The sequence below is a fragment of the Scylla paramamosain genome, chromosome 22 (genome assembly GCF_035594125.1).
Source record: "Scylla paramamosain isolate STU-SP2022 chromosome 22, ASM3559412v1, whole genome shotgun sequence".
Classification (NCBI taxonomy): domain Eukaryota; kingdom Metazoa; phylum Arthropoda; class Malacostraca; order Decapoda; family Portunidae; genus Scylla; species Scylla paramamosain.
In genome coordinates, this window is record NC_087172.1 from 17,323,723 (window position 1) to 17,346,026 (window position 22,304).

The window sequence follows — 22,304 nt, forward strand, 5'->3', positions numbered from 1 at the left end:
AAATGGTCTCTCTGTTAAGTGTCATACTGCATAATTCTTTTTGTTATTTGTAAGAATCTTTAAGAATAGCTTTCTTTATCTAGGATGTGAAGGCTATAATTTGAAGAGGGTAGGTGTGTCATACCTACTTCTCAGAGGGAATTCCTACCAAGAGTTTAAGTGTGAAAGATATGGTCGGATGATAACACACTGAATTCTTAGTCATCAACTTTTCTCCTACAGCGGCTGAGTGATGAGAATGAACAACTGCGGATGGAGACAGTGAGGGCTCAGTCTCAGCTGGAGGTGGCCATGTCAACACAAGACACGCAGCGAGGGGTGGTGGAGAGTGTCAACCTGCAGCTTAGCGATCGCATCAAGGACCTGCTGGCCCTCCACCATGAGCTGAACCACCTGCTTAACACTTGAGGGGGGCCAGGTCGGGGGCCGCCGGCCGCCCCGCAGCACTCCGGCACAGCCCAGAGGAGGACCATCCGCCTTCAGGCCGTGTGGCACGTGTAGTGAACGCGGGGATTGCGGCCGCTTCTGACCTGGAAACACGCTAGCTGCTACTCTTGCAATCTGTCTATCCATCTGTCCTTCCTATCATCCCGAACTGAGAAATTTCTGGTGTCATCAGTGACTCTGACCCCCACCCAATGACTTCATTCCCTGTTGCTTGATTCCTTATCCCTTGTCTCCCAACACTGAGAGTAGAGGAGTCTGTTGATCTTCTCACACACACCACACCACACCACACCACACCACACCACAGCACACTACACTACACTACACTACACCACACTACACTACACCACGCTACACCACACCACACTACACTACACTACACTACACTACACTACACTACACTACACTACACAACAAACAAACAATCACACACACACACACACACACACACACACACACACACGACATACTGTTCCTTTCCCTGATCTATATACCATAGTGATAGTGGTTCCTTGTTCATGACTCAGCAATACATAATACATACCTTCTTGTAGGCATATTTCTACTTCTGTTGATCAAAGATATCCCATTTTTTACACCTTGACCTCTTTCAGCTTTTTACTCACATGACTCCTGTGAAGATTACTTGCATGCTCTGTATGATTGTTTAATTGATACTTCTCCCATTTGAAACTCAGCCAGCAGACCAATTACCTTATATTTTATATTAATTTATTTATTTATCTGTGTGTGTATGTGTGTGTGTCTGTGTGTGTGTGTGTGTGTGTGTGTGTGTGTGTGTGTGTGTGTGTGTGTGTGTGTATTTTGCAAGAATGCCTCATATATATGAGTGTTCCATTATTCGTCTGGTATTTTTTAAAGTTCTTAATGATCACCATCACCAGGCCATTTGAGTGAAAGAAAGCTGTAGACAGGTACATACTGAGGAAATACTCTTGCTACATTTTAACTGTGGTAGCTACTTCTTGGATACAATGTTTGATTCCTAAATAGCAAGACTTATATTGTGTAATCGTGAGAGGATAGCAAGACTTATATTGTGTAATCGTGAGAGGATAAGGTATCTTTCTAAATCTGATGATTCAGGTTAACTTTGCCCCTGTCTGAGTTGTCTGACAGCAGTATATATCATATCTCTCTTATCTCTCATCTTTTGATCTTGATTAAGTAGGAGTACACAAGGAGAATTCCTAGAAGTTTGCACATTGCTTATCAAGTGAAGTCGTGAATGATTTCAGGTATTCATGTCAATAATGGTATACCTACTACTTGCTCCAGTATTTCACAACATGCATCCTGAAGTCTTGTGCTGAGTGGTCAGTGAGCCTTTCAGATTTGTGCCAAATATCATACCGAAAGATATAAGGTCATTTATTGCAAAGTACTTAATTTCAGTTTCATGTTGTCACAGCAACACATATTGAATCCTGAAATATTTGCCCCCTTGTTGTTGGGTTCGTCATTCCTTCAGCGCTAACTTGCCGATATCAGAGGAATGATGAAGACCAAGTAGTAAGCACAGGTGTGTTGTACATTAATTTGTTCTTTATTTTGCATATTTTTCAAAGAAAATTTTCCCACCTCATTGATAGACATTATCAGTCATGATGGTTTAGGCTGCCACCCTACCCAATGTGCCCCTGCCTGGTCCCAGCCAAACCTGTGCTATTCTGAAGGCACTTAGTACACCATGATGAAACAGTCCTTTGTGAAGATTTAGGAAATAACAAAGACTGTCTATTGATATATATATATATATATATATATATATATATATATATATATATATATATATATATATATATATATATATATATATATATATATTTTTTTTTTTATCTGTTTCTTGGATACCACCTTATTTGTGCAAGAAAAGGATAGACGTATATAAAAGAAAAAAAAACATATAGATAAATTAATACTTAATGATTAATCAATCACTCAGTGTCAGATATCATAACCTTAATAGGGTGGCCATGGTAGGGTCTGGTAGGGCAGCAGCTGACTGTCTTACAATAGGACAGCAGGGAAAAATGCTCGGCAAATCACCACAGCAAGCCCAGATGATGACCTAAGTTGTAATTGTATGAGCAACAACTGGTGTTCAGTAGATGGTTGACCTTCATGTTGGCAGTGCTGTTAATGTGTTGATAATATACAGTATTTTGAGATTGAAAGAGAGAGAGAGAGAGAGAGAGAGAGAGAGAGAGAGAGAGAGAGAGAGAGAGAGAGAGAGAGAGAGAGAGAGACCTTGTGATGGTGAACATAAAAAAAGTAATAGCAACAATAGTGAAGGAGAGTAAGCTATCTGCCATTTCTCTTCTCCCCGAGATTCTCCTTCAGGATAGTGATGTTTTGTGAACTAATTCCCAGATTGAGTCTTGTAACTCAGTATATCCCTTAGCATGGAGGCAGCTGAAGAAAAGGAAAACATTAGGCAGCTTGGAAGGCCAAATGTATTGTAATGAAGGTTGCTCCTTTTTAGTAAGTGTTTCTAAGTTGTAGATGAAGTTGGAGGATGTGTACACTTAACAGACCAGGATGTTTTGGGTGGTCAGTCAGAGCACGTGAATGTGAGCATATTTTTGAGTTTTAATTTATATATGCCAATATATTTTTGTATAGCTTCAATGTGCTGGGCATTTTGTTACACCACCACAAATAATGACTGGTCTTCCTAAAATAATATTCAAAGTCCAATTACTTAACTTTTCCTATGATGCTTTTAAAGCGTTTGTTCATTATTATTTATAAATACAGTGCATACATCAGTATAGAACCATTTACTTAAAATTTTAGTGCTGCTATTCTTATTTTCAATAAGTGAAGTACTTAACCAAAGACACACAGCTCATTCAGTTGTGAGTACCACACTTCATCTTGATACTGTATTGACACTTATTTGAATTGTTCATATGTAGGTGTTGCAATGAGAAAGGGTTGTGTTACCCAGACAGCACATGAAGGTAGCAAGCAATGTGTGGTGTTTGGATATTGTGGAAACAGCACAACTTGAATTCATTCATGACAGGTAGCTAACTCATCAGACATGAAGCTGAGTATGTCACAAGTGTTTAATTATTTTCATCAAAGAGATCCTCAGCATTTTAATAAAATATAAAGATGGTGGTGATCAGACACCACCTTTGTAGAGTTTGAAAGGTAATAATTTTAAAAGAATTGCAACAAATGTAGGATTTGATCTGTTGGCTGCTGATGGCCTTCTTAAGGTCCCTTTTCTCTAACATATTTTCTTGTGTGAATTTTAACAATGGCATGTCTGTGAAAAACAAAATTTTCATGTGCAAATTTGAGGTATTTTTCTGTAACATTTTGATAGCATAACTCTGGTTTTTATATTGCTGATCATCTTTCTTCTTGCAGTGTATCATTAGGGAGATGGTAAACCATTTCTTTTCAGACTGCATGTCTAACTGTATATTGGTCTTTTGTCTGATTTTCTTGGTCATATCTCACTTATATATGCATTTTCTGGTAACATCTGTCTTCCTTGCCCTATTATCTGCCAGGCACCAAGACTCAGCCCTCACAAGTGTTGTATGTGGGGTGTCATTCATACCTTTTATACCTGTGTGTCTGAACCTGCGCCTTGTTATTCTACCTGTGTCATTTTGATTCATGCTGTTACTTTAGGCTTTCTGCTCTTGACCTCTTGCTCATGCACTGTCATCTTCCTTGTACTTTTTGCAATCACAAGTGTAATTGAAGAAGGCTTTTATAATTCTTATTTTGCTGCCATACCAACTTTAAATATCAATTCACACTAAAGGAAAGTATGATTAAGATTAGACATTTTTCCAAGTTACTTTTATTTCATCACTGACATTTTCATGCTTACTTTAGTTATTGATTATATTTATTTGCTACATTTAACCCTATGTGGGCTTGTTGCTGACCCTCCCTCCTCCTCTTTCTCCTGCTTCCCTTCTTCCTCTTCTTTTTCTCTCCTCTTCTTTAACAACCAGACTCCTCCATCTCCCTTGTCCCTCCTCCTCCTCCTCATCCATCTCCTCCTCCTCCATATCTTCCCCCTCCCCCTCCTCCTCCTCCTCCTCCTCCTCCTCTTATCCATTTCCTCATTCTTCTCTTCTTATTATCCTCCTCCTCCTCCATTAGCGTGTCATGGAAGAAGCTGCTTAAGGCCCAAAGAGAAATTCATGTTGTGTTATATATTTTATTTATATACATACATGTATAGATACTTACATGCATACTTCATGTAACAATCACCTTTTTAAGTTGACAGGAAGATTATACATATGTGAGTTTTACTTGATTGTGATAACCAGCTAGGAACTCGAAGACATTTCTTTTACACAGACATGATATAATTAGTATGGAGTTTTATTTTTTGTAAGTACAAATATTTTTTTTACACACTTTATTGTACATATGATTTTTCCTCTTTCCATATAAGATGTAATGTTGATAAGTTGTATGGTGTCTCATGGCATCACAGTCTGGGTGTTGCTTCGCATTCTCGCATCATATCAACAAAATTTTTTTATCACACAACTATCATGGCTCAGTGCCAGAGAAGCTGAAAGTCTCATTGAAATCTGTATAAAGCAAATTTCTGTACTGTCCCTTTATTCTCTTGAATTCCACCTTGATATTGTTATTTTAATTCCTGCATGATCACTCACTGTAGCACACCAAAGATGTGTTAGTTGTGCCGCTCATCCTTGTTTGTGTGCTAAGTTTGACATTAATGGTCTTAGCTGGGGAATAGGTGTAAACCCCCCCCTCAGTTTTTATTATTTTGTACATGAGAGTCTTAAGTGAACCTTTGCTCCAACCATTGTACTTCGTCCTGCCTGTACATTGTGGTGTCAGTGATAATTTTTCCCTTGGCACTATTGCTGGTGTCTCCTCCTGTCCTTCAGTGTATAAGAGTGAGTCTGGCTGTGTCTGGGTGTGACTGACTGCTCACTGTGGTGGTGGATGTCTGGAGCCTCTGTTGGTAACTATTTGGGTTAAAGACAAAACTGAATTAGTTCATCCTTTTTTGTGAACATATGCAATTTCTTTATTGATCAAGCATCCTCATATGTAGTCAGATATAGAAGCGATGTTGAATGGAATCTAAATGTGTGCATATGCTGTGTATGTGGGACAGTCTGGGTGATTTTTACTCCAGAGTGCCCAGTACTCACTGCCTCGCTCCCTGTTACTCATAGTGGCCAAAATGTTTTCATATTACCCTGAGACATGTGTCAGTGGGTGAATGAATGTGACTGAGTGTTGAAGTAAGCAGAATGTCTTGAAGAACAATGATTTGATAAATGCACTTTCATGAATGAGAGGAAAGCTAAAACTGAACTGGATGTATTTCCTTACCAAGTCTTGAATCTAAAAGCACCAGAGTCTCTGGTTTCCACTCAACAGAATTACAATTATGTGTTTATTTAGACTCTTTACTATTATTTAGTGTGTGTGGCCACACCCAAGGCACAGCAGCAAGTGGTTGTTTTGGGAGTTGTGTATATAATAATGAAGTTTTGTAACAAAGTGGATCAGTGGAAAATAGTGCCAATCCCTCAGAGTGTATGGCTGCATTTCACTTTCATTGGTGCTTTGAAGTCAACCCTGTAGCTAGTGTTTGAAGCCCCAGCAGCATCAGGTTGCTGGGTGAGGGATGCAGGTACTGGTGTGCAGCTGCCTGGCCTTCACTGCCAGCCAACCCGAGAGCTGCTTTCCCCAGCTGCCACTGTACTGTTGTGTGTCACTGTTGATTGTGTGGATGTGTTTTGACTCTCCCTCACTCCCTTACTGAGAATCTGTTAAGAAATTTGTATATACATTATACTCTACTACCATCAGTCAAATTTTAAAGCTGCCAATAGCTCAGGCTTAGACATTTTTTCACTTCTATTATTGTCAAAGTCATTCTGCATTTGTTATAGTGTTCATAGTATAAGCTTCTTGAATTTGGATTGATCTACTGTTAGCATTCCATAGTTGGCGCTTGGCTTCTGCTTGCTTCCTGGTAGCAGCCAAACTTTATTGTGTATCAAGCTTTCAGAAGAAGTGTTGCTTTTCTGAGTAACTGGCAGTGTGCGGTGGACCCCCAGGAGTGATGTGGGCAGTGAATGCGCCTGTCCTGCTGATCCTTTTATTTATGGCATGCACAAACAGCACCTGATATGTGTCGCATCATGTGTGGCAGCTTTATCCATTCCAACTAATAACAAATTCCATCAGAGGAATAAGTTTCACATCAGTGAGTATTTGACAGTGGGCTGTATGTGGGGTCTTGCCTGGAAAGTAATTGGAAGGGAACTTTAACATTACTTCATCTTTATATTGTTTCTTGAAAAGGCGCTGTATCCCGGTTGATCGTTCCAATAGCCATACTTCAAGACTAAACTGTTTAAAGTTTTCGCTAAACTCTGTATGTTTTAATAAATGTTGCATCCATTCATGTCATAATTAGTTGGTAACAAGCTGGCTGTCTTTCTTTCATAAGTGGTTACCAAAGGTCAGCTGTGAGCCTTGTCTCATGTAGCTTTACTGCTTGAACAGAATATCATCATTGTATCTTAATTATAACAACCCTTTAAGCCTTCAGTGGATATTGATTTTAAAATATAATTCCATGTTAACTACAGTTTTATACTTGCACTTTTTTGGATGTAGAGTGTGCAGAATATGATCTGTGCATGTTGTTAGTGGTGAGTGAGAGGAGGATGGGTAGTACTTCCCATTACCCATTACCCAGGCTAGACCTTGCACAAACTCATGGCTCATAATATAGTCAGGGTGAAGCTCACTGTCTTCTCCAACATTATCAGTGTTTACCCTTTAAAGCATATTATTTTTATCATTATTATTTTTTCATGAGGTGTTGATCATGGAGATATTTAATGACAACTAAAGACAGTCATAAGTGATGCATTTATTGTGTGAAGAAGTCTAAGGTCTTCAATACTAGTTTTTAAGATGTTATTGAACCATCACGTATGTTTTTATATAAATGAATATATATAAATATAAATATAAATATATAGATCTATATATATATATATAAATACTTTACAGCTGTCATCAACCTTCCACTGTACGATTAAGCTGTGAAATTGGAAGACTGTTTCAGCCCTCTGGTGGCTAATGTCACTATTGCCTTTTCAGAAATTCAGCACATATTTTACCATCTTCCTGTTTCTTGGTCACATAATTAGCTCATTGTCCCAAATTACTTGTTTGTTTTTTGGAGGTAGGCGTGTATCTGGTGTGTGAACAATACAATACTCATCACCCAGGGCTGCGGGTGGCTGGCTGCAAGTTGGTGCTGTTTTTGTAGTGTGTTGGTGTGTGCTGGCCGGCAGCTAGGCACACCCCACACACCACTCAACTTAACGGTCATGAACCTCATCTACTGGAGGTGAGGTGTGTGGAATTTAGTTATATTTTTCTTCATGACATATCAACCTTACAAGAAATCCTTATCAATGAATGACAATACAGGAGTTCAAGATAAATGTGGAAGAGAAACACAGGCATCAAAGACAGTCCGTAGCCCAAAGAATATTATTTAATATTTGACTTGTGTGTCTCCTCTGGGCTAAATGAAGAACAAGTGTAGTTAGTGTTGTGGTATGTCCTACAGTGCTAGGATGCAATCACAAGAATCATTGTTTTTCTATTGTTTCAGTATTGTATCAAACGTGTGTGCTAAAAGTGTAAATGGTTAGATGATGATAGTGTTTCTATGCTATTAGATGGTCAGGTGGTTCTCCTAGACTAGGTTAAGATGTATATGAAAATCAAATTATATGTCACAGTAGATGTAACTGAACAGAAGTTCAGTATTGGAGGCTGATGGTGTTGAAGGATCTTAAGGTTTTTAGCATGTTATTCCTATTCTGTTTAAATATCAGAAGTAAATTTGCTCAAACAGTATTACCTTTTGATAAGTGTTGTGAGTGGATGGCTTACGTTTGACTCCAGTTTGTACATGACCTAGAAAACACACTCAACTTGCACCCACAAACTCTCTGTGTTGCTGTACAAAGCTGTATAAAGTGTTAGCCCTGAAGAAAGGATTACGATCTTATCTACATAAACAATGTTTTATTGATTCCTTTAACTTTGGGTAATTTCATACTTTTTAAGGAAAACAGACACTTCTTAATGAGGTGCACTGCCTCACTCTTGACTAACAACTTCAGTTGTAGTCTTTATGGGAAAGAAAAAATTGCATATCACACAAAGTCACACATGTAATCATGTACTCTGTGCAATGGGGATGGGTTATGCACACATCATGCCATGAGATATCAGAGGAGGGGAAGTGAATTGTTTATTTTGCTTTTAGTGATAAAGAAAATATCAAAATTTAGGAAGAAATGCAACATGTTAAGTAAGGAAAGAACTTTGTGAGTTACAATTGAATATCGGACAAAACAAGGCTCAAATATGGACAAATATTTGATGCAAGGGACAGTATGGATTGCTAGGTGAAGATCTCTAATGTTTAGCATATAATTTTCATACTTAGGACAAAAAATAACCAGAATATTCTAAGGTAGACTGCTCTAATGACAGCAGAGTTCCATCATGTTAGTGCTAGGACATTAGAGAGCTTTAAGAGAAGATTAGACGGGTTTATGGATGGGGATGATAGCTGGAAATAGGTAGGTATATTTCATACAGGGTACTGCCACGTGTAAGCCTGGTGGCTCCTTGTAGCTTCCCTTATTTCTTGTTCTTATGTTCTTGAAACCATCTAATATCTTTAGTATTCAGCACTTACCTACATATACCTAAATATAATTAATTGTCCTCATGTTACCATTAGAAACCATTTGACATCAATAAGGAAACAATTTGAGGTGATAAAACAGATACAAGCATGAACATATATTCATTGTCTTCATTACGGGAACCAATCTACCACCTGACAATCTATTACATGATTATAACCAACCATCTAAGAAATATTGGATATCACAAGGAAATCAGTATTATAAGTAACGCTGGAAGAGGCAAAATAACGCTACATGCCCACGCGTGCCCACGTTAACAAACCACCAGGTGTTAAAATTCCTTAGCATTGTTATTGTCAGACGAAATATAATAAGATTAAAAAGTATAAAAATAGATAAAATATAAAATAAATTAAATCTCACATGTCAGTTTGTTTGAAAAAATAAATAAATAAAAATAAAAAGTATTGTAACATGTCAATCATAGAAATGTCAAACCGTGGAAAAGGAGAAACACCGCCGCTGCGCCGCACAACGCGGCGCTCCCACTGCTGCGTGGTTGGTGGTTGCCTCGTGTAGCCCTTGCCCCGCTTGTGAAATCCAGTTGGATCTACTTTGCCTATGCTGCAGTAAGTAACACCTGGTTAATTCCTTTGTGCTTATGTGTGATATCACAAGATTCAGTATGTAGGCAGCTAATTTGTCAGCTGTAAGGACGTGACATGGCAGTGACCGAAGCACTGAGTGAAACAACAGACATATGTGAGGCTCCCTAGGCTAATGGCTGGACTGTTCCCTTTAATGGTTCGGAGGTTAGTTAATTTGTATTTTTGTTTTATGGAATTGCAGAATCATGAGAATTTCTGAAATACAGGAAGCACTGCAGGCCACCAAATAAATTATTTTAAACCAATAATAAGTAATGACTGGTCTGCTCTTCTAGACAGGGTGGAATCAAAAGCTTTTCGTCTCATCAACTCCTCTCCTCTAACTGACTGTCTTCAGCCTCTCTCTCACCGCCGCAATGTTGCATATCTAACTGTCTTCTACCGCTATTTTCATGGTAAATGCTCTTCTGATCTTGCTAAGTGCATGCCTCCCCTCCTTCCTCGATCTCGCTGCACAAGACTTTCTTCTTTCTCTCACCCCTATTCTGTCCACCTCTCTAACGCAAGAGTTAACCAGTATTCTCAATCATTCATCCCTTTCTCTGGTAAACTCTGGAACTCTCTGCCTGCTTCTGTATTTCCACCTTCCTATGACGAATTCCTTCAAGAGGGAGGTTTCAAGACACTTATTCATCAATTTTTGACCACTGCTTTGACCCGTTTATGGGACTGGCATTTCAGTGGACATATTTTTTTACTGGATTTTTGTTGTCCTTGGCCAGTGTCCTTCCTACATAAAAAAAAAAAAAAAATGTAGGAGCCTGGCAGTTTACAGCTTTAGTGCCTGAGACAAGGAGAAATGTTGCGGCCATGAGAGTTAAACGTTAAAAAAATTAGGGGGCACTTGTCTAGTTTAACTAGACACGTGCCCCCTAATTTTTTTTAATTAAATTAAAATTTAGACACGTGCTCCCCAATTTTTTTGAAATTAAATTTTAAAATTAAAAAAGAATTATGAGGCTCGTGTTTAGTTTAACTAGACACGTGCCCGTTTTTTTTTTTTTTTTTTTTTTCTCTCCTTATAACGTTTACAGCAAGGTCACCGAACCTTTCACCATGACATGCGAGTTTCGTGTTTGTATGTAACACGGACGTGATATCCAGATTAATCCAAAATTTGATGAATTAACAAAACTATTGTTAAACAGATAATGAAAGCTAAAAATTGTAATAACAGCCGATTCACGTGAAGCTGTGGCACGCTCATGGCCGCGACATTTCTTCTTGTCTCGGGCACTAAAGCCATACTAGACGCTAGTATGGCAGTAATAGCACTCGAAAGTGTGAAGAAATTTGATATTTTGCAAGTCCAGCGAGCTCTGCACTAGTCAAGGGTAAACACTGAAATTATTTTCTTTTATTTAAAACTGGGATTTGTGGGTAGGGCATATTAGGATTTCATGGTATCCATACAGCTGACCCCTCCAATCACACGGTGCCACTCATGAGGCCATTCCTAAGGCCACCAATTATGACTTTCCACGGTAGATTCATTTAAACTTTTCATTTGTTTTAGAGACGTGTCAGTCATTCTGATAGAGGGTTTTTTAGTATGGGTACCCAGAGGAGGAAGGTGAAGCGAACGGTGCCAGTGTTCAGCAGGAAAAGTCACTATGTGAGATATTTAGCAACAATAGTTGTTAAGATGCGATATACAGACGTAAGGAAGAGATTCCATGTGGTTATTAAGGAAGCCGCCAAACTGTACCCACCTCCATCGCCCTGAGAATGTCCACACTACACCGGCCATGTATAACGGTATAATTTTTGAGGTCCCTCGTTAGGTTAGGTTATGCTAGGTTAGGTTAGATTAGATTAGATTAGGTATGGTTATGCTAGGTTAGATTAACGTCCTAGCGGGAGGGGTCCAGGGGGCGGAGACACAGCCCCACCAGGTAGGTTAGGTTAACGTCCTAGTGGGGGCAGGGTCTAGGGGATAGGTTAGGGAAATTCAAAGTATTAAGGAAAATTTTCCTAGATTTTTGAACGCCCTTCACTTATTTTCATTCCCCTACCCAAAACCCTCGATTCCCCACAGGTCCCCCAAGCTTATTTTGGGGTTATTCGGGGGGAATGGGGGAGACGGACTTCTTATCAAGAAATACACCCCCCCTCCCTAATCTCCCATACAAGGTTTGGGGCCTGTGGGGAATCGGGAGATTTAGGGATGGGGGGAAGAGAAAATAAGTGAAATGTAGACGTTCAAAAATCGAAGTTTCAAATTTCCCTAATCTAACTTAACCAGGGGGACTGTTCCTCTCCTCCCCTGGACCAACCCGCTAGGACGTTAACCAAATCGAGCATGACCTAACCTAATCTTAAACATTTCTTTTGCTAAATATCAACCCTTTTTCCCTGCCAAACACTGGCACTGTTTGCTTCACCTCCCTCCACTGGCTAATCATATTAACAATTGACAGTGAGCCTCCGTAGTCTCTTGTATCCTACAAGAGACGACTAGAGTTCGATCTAAGCTAGAATGGGGAGTTTTCAGAACTAGTGGTTGTCACCAGGTGGCAGCACAGACACAAACTCCTCACATACAAGCAATATCAGATATACCTAGTGTTATTTTATTTACATGAAGATGCAATGGGCTTATATAATATATTTTTCTACATAATCCCTTCTAAGTAATAGCACAAGTAAAATTAAACTCTTTTCATGAACAGATGTATTTAAGTTGATTTTCTAGTGAATCGGCATTTAATTTATTTGGTCATAAGATCTCCAAATGAATACTTTCTTGATTGGAAACGTCTTAATCTAGACGACAGTAAATATAAAGGCAACTTGTCTGTGACAGTCAAAAGTCCAAATTACATAGATCTTCCTAGTTTATGGAAAGGCAATTTTAATTAAAAAAAAAAAAAAAAAAAATGGCAGCTCGAGTGTCCTGGCGATAGTAATGCTGTATCTCTAACCGAAACAAACACCTGACTCAGCCGCGCTGGTTGAACTTAAGAAACACTTTACTGGACAAAAAGTTGAATGTTGCTGCGGTGCCCATCTCCACTACGCCCTAAGCAATGGATTACGGTAGCTGGACACTACAGCAGCAGCAGGATCGCCTGAGAGATGTTGGTTTTAGTTCTCGATTACTTTGCCTTGTCGCTTGCTTCGTGAGAGGGATGCTAAAATCCCCACAAAAAAAAAAAAAAGCCATATATCACGATATTACTGAGTAGGTTGTCATACAATATAGTACAGTGATTTTTTTTATTTTTTTATTTATTTTTTTCATTGTTCAAATCAATAGTTTTCATACTTGTAATATGCTTTATTTAAGATTATGCTAGCAGTTTACTCGATATCACACACACAAAAAAAAAAATAAATAATAATAATAATTTGACCACATTCTCTCAATATTATCCATACCAGATACTGAAAAGTCGATACATCATTTCAATAGTATCATGATGATCAATGTTCTATGTATCTTTACGCACCTGGGATTTACTACAACAGTATTTTAGCTCTTTCCTACAGTTAGATGAGCAGCAACGACATCTAGCGGTTTAGTTCCGAAAACCCTCCAATGACTTCAACCTTCAAAATTCTCTTCTGAAGTTGTTATTAATTTCCAACAGGGTAAAATGGGTCCAGAAATGCTCCAAACAGTGAGATGTAGACCCTGCGAAGGGCTATAGTTACCGTATTTGATTGGCTTATAAGATGCGCCTAAAAAAAAAAAAAAAGAAAAAAAAAAAAGTCTCAGAAACTGGGCCTGTGTCTTATAAGGCCAAGGTTCAACTTTGGGGCAGTGGTTAGTGGTAAGTCTATGGCAACGTCCATTCCAAGAGTGCCTGTCAAGTGACGTTGGAGACCATGGAGCATCATCAGTGGTCCTTAAATCAAACCCAAAATATCTTCGTACATGTAAACAAAGTGATGATTGTTTCAACAAAAAAAAAAAAAAAAAAAAAAAAAAAAAATGGAAGGTAACAATTTATAACATGTACTTACTGATAATCCACATAGAATAACACTAGGCAGCAAGAAATTAAGTGACGACGCTTACATTGCATGTGTCAAAACCAACTCGCGACACACACACACACACACACACACACACACACACACACACACACACACACGATTCACTGCATTCCTTAGTATGATGCCATTATTCCTTGAGGTAAGACATGAATAGAACAAATTTATTTTCAAGGATTTTAATTAAGAACAAAAAAAAAAAAAAAAATACAATTGTACTAAATTTCATGATGAATAGAACACGTTTATTTTCACACTTTCTTTTGTTTTAGAAATATACTGAATATTTCAAAATAAAAATACATTCTAGAAAATGAGGTGAATCTATTTTCACACATCCTTACGCCTTGAAAATGTACTAAAATATTATAACTAGAATTATGTGTCTGATCATATATATATATATGTACAAACTTTATTACCCTTCTAGGCTCTGACAATGTTACCGCCTACTCCATTTTTGTTTACACATCACGGCAAGATTGGTCTAAGGACCAGTGTTGGTAGGTCCTAGTAAATATTGAAATATTGCGATTTAATAAGGGATCTGAATGCATATGAGAGTGCTTCAAATGTCAGGTGAAACCCTTCATTTCATATTCAGAGCTTAAACCCACTTATTTATCTTTTTTATTTATTTATTTATTTATTTATTATTATTATTATTATTATTATTATTATTATTATTATTATTATTATTTTTTTTATTTATTTATTTATTTTTTCAATGCCTGCCCAAACTCTGAGGTGCATCTTATAAGCTGTGAGATACTGTCCTGTACTGGTTGAAACTGCAATACCGAAACAGTACATGTCGCAACACAGACCCTGGGTGAACACTTCTGAGGACTGGCCTCCTTGGAAATTCAAAACTGACAAATGTCTCTCTGCCTGAGAGAAAACCTTTTAATCCAATTTAGAATATATCCCTGTATTCCAACCACCAGCAGTTTAGTCAATAATGTTATATGATCAACCATCAAAAACCTTACAAAAGTACAAATAAATTAATAAATAGTCTACCAGAAAGTCATTGTACAATGACCCAGGCAGTCACTGAGTTATAAAAAGGCAACATAAATGCTGCTTCAAAATATAAACTGATGATAAATGTTTTTTTTTTTTTTTTATGTAGGAAGGACACTGGCTAAGGGCAACAAAAATCTAATAAAAAAAAAATGCCCACTGAAATACCAGTCCCATAAAAGGGTCAAAGCAGTGGTCAAAAATTGATGAATAAGTGTCTTGAAACCTCCCTCTTGAAGGAATTCAAGTCATAGGAAGGTGGAAATACAGAAGCAGGCAGGGAGTTCCAGAGTTTACAAGAGAAAGGGATGAATGATTGAGAATACTGGTTAACTCTTGTGTTAGAGAGGTGGACAGAATAGGGGTGAGAGAAAGAAGAAAGTCTTGTGCAGTGAGGCCACGGAAAGAGGGGAGGCATGCAGTTAGCAAGATCAGAAGAGCAGTTAGCATGAAAATAGCGGTAGAAGACAGCTAGATATGCAACATTGCGGCGGTGAGAGAGAGGCTGAAAACGGTGAGAGAGAGGCTGAAGACAGTCAGTTAGAGGAGAGGAGTTGATGAGACGAAAAGCTTTTGATTCCATCCAGTCTAGAAGAGCAGTATGAGTGGAACCCCCCCCCGGACACGTGAAGCATACTCCATACATGGACGGATAAGGCCCTTGTAAAGAGTTAGCAGCTGGGGGGGGTGAGAAAAACTGGCGGAGACGTCTCAGAACACCTAACTTCATTGAAGCTGTTTTAGCTAGAGATGAGATGTGAAGTTTCCAGTTCAGATTATAAGTAAAGGACAGACCGAGGATGTTCAGTGTAGAAGAGGGGGGACAGTTGAGTGTCATTGAAGAAGAGGGGATAGTTGTCTGGAAGGTTGTGTCGAGTTGATAGAAGGAGGAATTGAGTTTTTGAGGCATTGAACAATACCAAGTTTGCTCTGCCCCAATCAGAAATTTTAGAAAGATCAGAAGTCAGGCGTTCTGTGGCGTCCCTGCGTGATATGTTTACCTCCTGAAGGGTTGGACGTCTATGAAAAGACGTGGAAAAGTGCAGGGTGGTATCATCAGCGTAGGAGTGGATAGGACTAGAGGTTTGGTTTAGAAGATCATTAATGAATAATAAGAAGAGAGTGGGTGACAGGACAGAACCCTGAGGAACACCACTGTTAATAGATTTAGGAGAAGAACAGTGACTGTCTACCACAGCAGCAATAGAATGGTCAGAAAGGAAACTTGAGATGAAGTCTCTCTCTCTCTGTGGTATATTCTGTAAGTAATGACAAAAGTTGATTGATTAATGGGGAGTATGAGTGCCGGACATCTGACAGCTGGTGTTATGTGGTGCTATGTCAGGGAAGAGAGGGTGGTGAGGGTAATGATGGGGTTGCTGGTCTGGAGGTTGAAGAGTGATTATTTTGGTGAGATCGGATCGTTATATAGTGCAGGATATTGATTTGTTTTAAGTATGATATGAGGTGTTCCATACAGAAAGTTTGCAACACTAATAATATCACATAGACATGGAAAGCCAGGAAAGAAAAGTGAGATGAGGGAAGGCAACAGCATAAGCAGCTGTATGTCTAAGGCAGGAGAGGAGGATGTGGGAAACAGAGAGGGTTATGTTACAAGTTGGGCATAAAGGGGATGGGGAGTTTGTTCATAAGGTGCGAGTTGGTGAGGTTGATGTTTCCAGTACATAACTAGGCCAGTGCTGTTTCCAGGCACCTATTTGGGTGCCATGGTTAAAGAAGAAATAGAGGACTTGACTGTAAGTAGTTTGTTTGGTGACAGTTTGGACCAGGAAGACTGCAGTCATATTGATATTTGCAGAAAACTGGAAAGCAGTCTGAACATGGGATGGATTGAAGGGGTGAGGCACCTGACAATTTATCCATGTGAGCTAAAAAGTTGACACTTTCATTGTCAGGGATGCCTACATAACTTAGGACCCAGCAGAAGTGGATGGTCTTTTTTCTGTGTGGAGTTGGCAGAGTCAGTAAAGATGGTAAAGGATGATGATGGATAGGTGGAGATATGTTTTAGGACAGAGGATGGCATAGAGTTCAGTGGTAAGAACACTGGAGATAGATGGTAGGCAAAGATGTAAATTTTGGGTTAGGAAAGAGCAAAACTGAAGCTATTAGTTGACTTAGACCCATCTGTATAGACTAGGGTGTTTGCACTATGTGTTGAAATGTGTTTGAGAAAGTGGGCTTTTAGAACAAAGGAGGGTAGTCTTGGACTTAAGAGTTGTATTTTATAAAAGTGCATATTGAAGGGTTTGTGGAGTGTATGTTGAAGTATGTTACATTTCAAGGTGGAAAACATTGAGGAGGGAGTAAGGAAGGGAAGGTTAGGTTAACGGGTTGTAATAATGTAGAGGTAGATGAGCTAGGAATAGAGGGGAGAGGAGTGTCAGAGGGAGGGAGAGGGGATGGGAGGGAGTCAGAGCTAAAGGAAGTAGGGTCAGGAAGAGTGTCTAGGTATTTAAGATTCAAAGTTGCAGTGAGGGGGTAATGGGAGGTTGAGAAGACTGGTAGGCAGGAAGGAAGAGGATGGAGTGGAAGAGGAAAGCAAAGTGATTGGGGGTTTGAGGAGAATCAAGTGAAATAGGTGGAGGCTTGGAAGGAAGGAAGGAGTGAGGGAAGTAGGAAATGAGGGTAGAGAGATAGGAGGGAGGTTGTTGGATGATGGATCTCAGCAGAAACCTGAAGGTTTGCAGTATCTGTAGAAGAGGGTGAAGGAGCAGTGGAAAGGGAGGCTAAATGGGAATTAGTGATCTGTGCAATGTAATTTGCAATATCTATCATGGTCTCAGGTGAAGTTACTGGGAGAGATGGTTGGGGAGTAGAGACTCGCATTGATGCTAGTGAAGAGGAGGATGGGGGTTGTGGTAGAAGTGTTGAGGTTAGAAGGTAGGGGAGTGTGAAGACCTTGCTTGTGAAATAATTGGGAACAAAGCTGTAGGGGGAGGGGGGGAGCTGAAGGTGTTGAAGTGGGAGTGTCATGGCTCAGGGAAGAGGTATTAGAGGTTGGAATGGAAGGTGGAGGACTCTCACAAGTTGGGGGGGGATTTGCAGGCAGCAGGAAGTCAAAAGCCGAGAAGAAGGGCTTGTTGACAAGGTTCCTTAAGTGTAAAGCCATGTTTGAAGCAGAGAGCAGCAATATCTACTTCAAAGCAATATGTAGGGCAGTTGTGGTAAAATACATTATGTTATCCTGTGTAGTTAGTGCAGATATGGTGAGCTCAGTTGTGGCTTGGTGAAGAGCAGATTGGGTAACGTGCAGTTGACCTGCAATACTTTGTTGGATGGCCAAAGCGCTAACAGTTTTGACACTGGCAGAATATAAGGTTTGACTTTATAGTGTGTTCTGCCTATATAGAGTTCATCAGGGAGATCTTGGCTAACAAAATTAATCCTGGCAATATTATTGGGATATTTGCATTGGCCATGTGGGGGCAAAGAGAGTAGTATTGGACTGAAGTGACATCATGTGGTCAAGGAGATGAGATGAGCAGTCATGCTATGGGATGTTGTCGACTGGTCATTGGTACAAATTACAAATTTTATCTTTCATCTTTAAAACAATTTTATCCTGTTTCTATTAATATTTATGTTCCTCAGTCACTTGTCCTCCACTCCATCATTAAAAAGGCCTTGGTCACCAATTTGGCACAGACAACACATCTCTTCAGATTGTGGGTTCAGAACTGTCAGTACTAACCCCAACAGCTTTGAATACAGTCCTTAATAGTTTTTGTACTTCAGGAAATTTAGACTACTCATACAACCTTGCCTTGTTGGTAAATCCATAACCAGATGCCTCATTCAACATTCCTAAGCTGCTTGTTAGGTTTTTCTCAAGTTTTGTGTAAGAATTGATGGCCCAGCATAATTTGTACAAATATATTTTCTTGTTATTGTAACAATTTAATTTTGGAGTCTTGCATCATTTGTCCTTAAATCCTTTTGAATATTTCCTAGATTTAGTGTATTTTTCATTATTTCATATAAATATATTCTCATTATTTCATATAAATATATACATCATAATATAGTATATACTAATTTGGCAGAAAACAAGAGGATGAAGGGAGAGAGAACAAGGAAGAGGAACACAATACCTCAAAGACTGTCTGGAGAGAAAAACTGCCGCAACAGAACCAGAAAATTTAATAAAAATAAATGCAATAGAAATTACAGGAAAGTCTTAAATGAGCTCTTAGGGCGCATTCACATGGTCAAACACTGTCTATCAGACAAACACCGTTAACCATATCGCAAGATGAAGTAGGATGACATCATAAGTGTTGAAATGAGGGAGGTTGATATGGCAACAAAGTGGTACCAGATTAAATTGTACACCATAATTTCTATTCCATTCACCAGGCAAAGACCAGCGGACAATCTTCGAAGCTGGTGTCCACTGGCAACACAGGTATTTAAAGTCAGTGTTAGTTTGGGCTCGAGAGACAGGTGGTTGCTGCTGGTGTGGTACATCATAACCGTGGTGTACAATAAGATAAACAAAACCATGTTGACAGGGCAGGAGACCCAATCAATTAATAGCTTCAGTTCGTCTGATAAATAAGTAAATTCATCCTGTGCCTGGTAAGGTCGTATTTCCACGTCTCTGTCCCACCAGACAGTGTCTAAGGTTCTGAAACTATGAATGTGGGGTGCTCGCTACTGACGTCATGAGAGCTCCATTCTGCTTCCCATTGTTAACTGGTAAAGTCCTTTCCACACAAGGGGCAAATGCACAGCAGGCAGACACTGTTACCAATTTTGTGGTATGGGTGGCGATCATGAGTGTAGATGATACCATAGATGGGGAACCACAGGCAAACCATCTAAGTGCCTGTCCTTGTTGTTGAGGCACTGGATGGGTGCCTGACTAGGGACCACGTTGCCTGACACACGATGTTACAAGTCAACATTATGCCCTCCATGGGTATCTATCAATTGTAGACCAGATGGAGTGAAATCATGTCTGTACAAATGGTCATGGTTAAGTGGGTAAGGGAAGCAATCAGGCATTTGATAGATTTGTACAGAGAGGAACCGTGTCTGTGGAATGTCAAGACTGTGGAATATAGAAATAGAGACAGAAAGGCCACAACACTGCAGAAAATAGCAGAACACATGAACAGTGGTGGTTGGTCATTCTCTGCTGAAGATGTGAGAAAGAAGATTGATACACTGCGAAACCAGCATCAGTGAGAACGTAGGCATGTGCAACAATCAGTGAAGATGGGGGCAGGGGCAAACAAGGAGCAAGAAGCTTTTTGTGGAGCATAAATTCTTCCAAGATATGATACAAATGACAAGAATTTGTTGTAAGAACCGTTAGTGTTCATATTCTGGAATTCAAAGTCCCAGTCAATAGTAGACAAGAATTGGTTAATTTGTTTGAAATTAGCCTTGGGGATTCAGATTCAATATTTGACATCAAAAGTTTGAACTGAAAAATATAGCCAAAAAGTATAACACAGTGATCACAATTTGGAAATGGAGGAAGAACATTAGAGGAAACTACTCTATCAGTTTCTGTGGTAAAAAATAGATCTAGAGTACTGCTTGCCCTGATATTTGTTGGCTCATGAATCCACTGAGTAAGGCCTAGAGAGATAAAACAATCCAGGAAAAGCTTATCAGTATGAGATACTGCATTAATACTTACTCCTCCAAGTGACCAAGAAATTGAAGGAAGATTAAAATCCCTCATCACTATTACTTCCCTGTTAGTGCAAAAATCTGCTAGGAAATCTGTAAGTGCATTGTTGTCATAGAAGGAGTAGGAGGGAGGTCTACAAACAACTACAATGAATAATTTGTAATCTGGAAGAAAAACTGAGCAAACATTAGGTATTTTGATGTTCATATTGAGACACCAGTAGGAATTATGTACATAAGTGCCAACTCCATGTTTGCAAACTGAACCAGAAACATAATTTCTTAATATATTGTAGTTATGAATTGAAACTGCACCAACTGGGAAAGAACTAATTAACCATGCTGCCTGCTGGATTCATACCTACTGGGTGGTGATTGTAACTATAATACTGCTAATAAGGGCTGTGTCAGGCCACAGAGGCCACATGGCACTACATATGTTTAGAATACAGTGACACTGAGGCTGTAGTTGATCGATTTAATTTATGGTGCCGCAACATCACGGTCATATGGCGTGATGCTGTAGTTATATTTTATACCAAGTGAAGAGTATGGGTGAGGGATAGAAAGAGCATTAAGTTTGGTAGAGCGAAACAAAGAAACACAGGAAGTCAGTAAGATATCAGAAAGATAAAGGATGGGTGACGAGAGGGATGGTAGTGGGGGCAGAAGTGGTGGTGTGAGAGACTATGGGAAACAAATTCACTCACTCAAACACACAACAACAATAACAACCAGGCAGGAACAGTGACAGGGCAGGTGGTGAGCTGCAGTAGGCTCGCTCGTCACCCCACACACCCATGCTTCCACACTTCCCCTCCACACACATGAATAATCTCATTACACAAACTTATCTATCATTTACCACTTATCTATGCAAAAATCAGTCCAATAGTGTGTTCGTTACTCCTGGAAAACACTAAATTACGCTAAATATTGATGGAGACACACTGGAAAGTCTGATGACGTCATGCCAGCTGATGCGGTCACACGAACCGTTATACATGTCCGTTGTTATTTCATTTTGAACATCGCATTTTGAAGTACTACACCTAGACTGGATTGCTTTACATATTCGGACTTGCCGTATACTTTAGCTAATACATGGAATATCAAAACATTACGAGCCTCAGTAACAACAAAGAAATTTCAAATGAGACATGAAAAAAAAAAAACGGAGCTTTGAAATGGTTAAAAACAATAATTATGCCCAAAAATCTCATTTAACAGGAATGCAAACAAAAAAAAATCAATTTTACAAACAATTTAAAGTTAATTACAACCTGAAATAACCAAATTTGATAACAAGACGTTGAAAAAAAAACTACTTTTAACAGGGCTGTAATTCTAAACGCCACATATTTACCTTAACAGCAAAAAAAAAAAAGTGCAAATTTTAGAAGCAATAAAAGCAAAGCTTAAAAAAAAAATAAATAAATAAATAACTAGTACATACAAAACGCCTTAAAAAATCACTGCAGGGCTAAGAAACCACTTCAAAATAACGAAATACCTTTAAATACCATAAAAAAAAGTTATTTAGAAACCAAAATAAGTTAGAAAAAAAGTATAAAATAATTTGAATATCCAGCAAGCATATTCATCATGGTGGAGTTCCCGATAAAGAAAACAGCCGCTAGTCTCCCTAGTCTGCCATCACACCAAAACCAGGCAATGGCGGTTATATCTGACCAGCGGATATGAAAGCATAATCATGTGGCTCCATTTATTGACAGGATTGGCT

General features: G+C 39.0%; 1 protein-coding gene and 1 long non-coding RNA gene across 2 annotated transcripts in view; both read left to right on the forward strand.

The window, feature by feature from the left end:
- The window catches only part of LOC135111822 (homer protein homolog 2-like), a 40,169-nt gene extending 31,614 nt beyond the window's left edge, over positions 1-8,555 (forward strand). Inside the window, 1 exon segment of the mRNA XM_064025531.1 lies at positions 223-8,555. Coding sequence (XP_063881601.1) covers positions 223-408 — 186 coding nt within the window. The 3' untranslated portion in view covers positions 409-8,555.
- A 497-nt stretch (positions 8,556-9,052) lies between these two features.
- LOC135111701 (uncharacterized) lies at positions 9,053-21,575 on the forward strand. The gene is made up of 2 exons (XR_010273879.1): positions 9,053-9,826; positions 18,961-21,575. It is a non-coding gene; the product is annotated as an uncharacterized LOC135111701 (long non-coding RNA).
- The last annotated feature ends 729 nt before the right edge of the window (positions 21,576-22,304 follow it).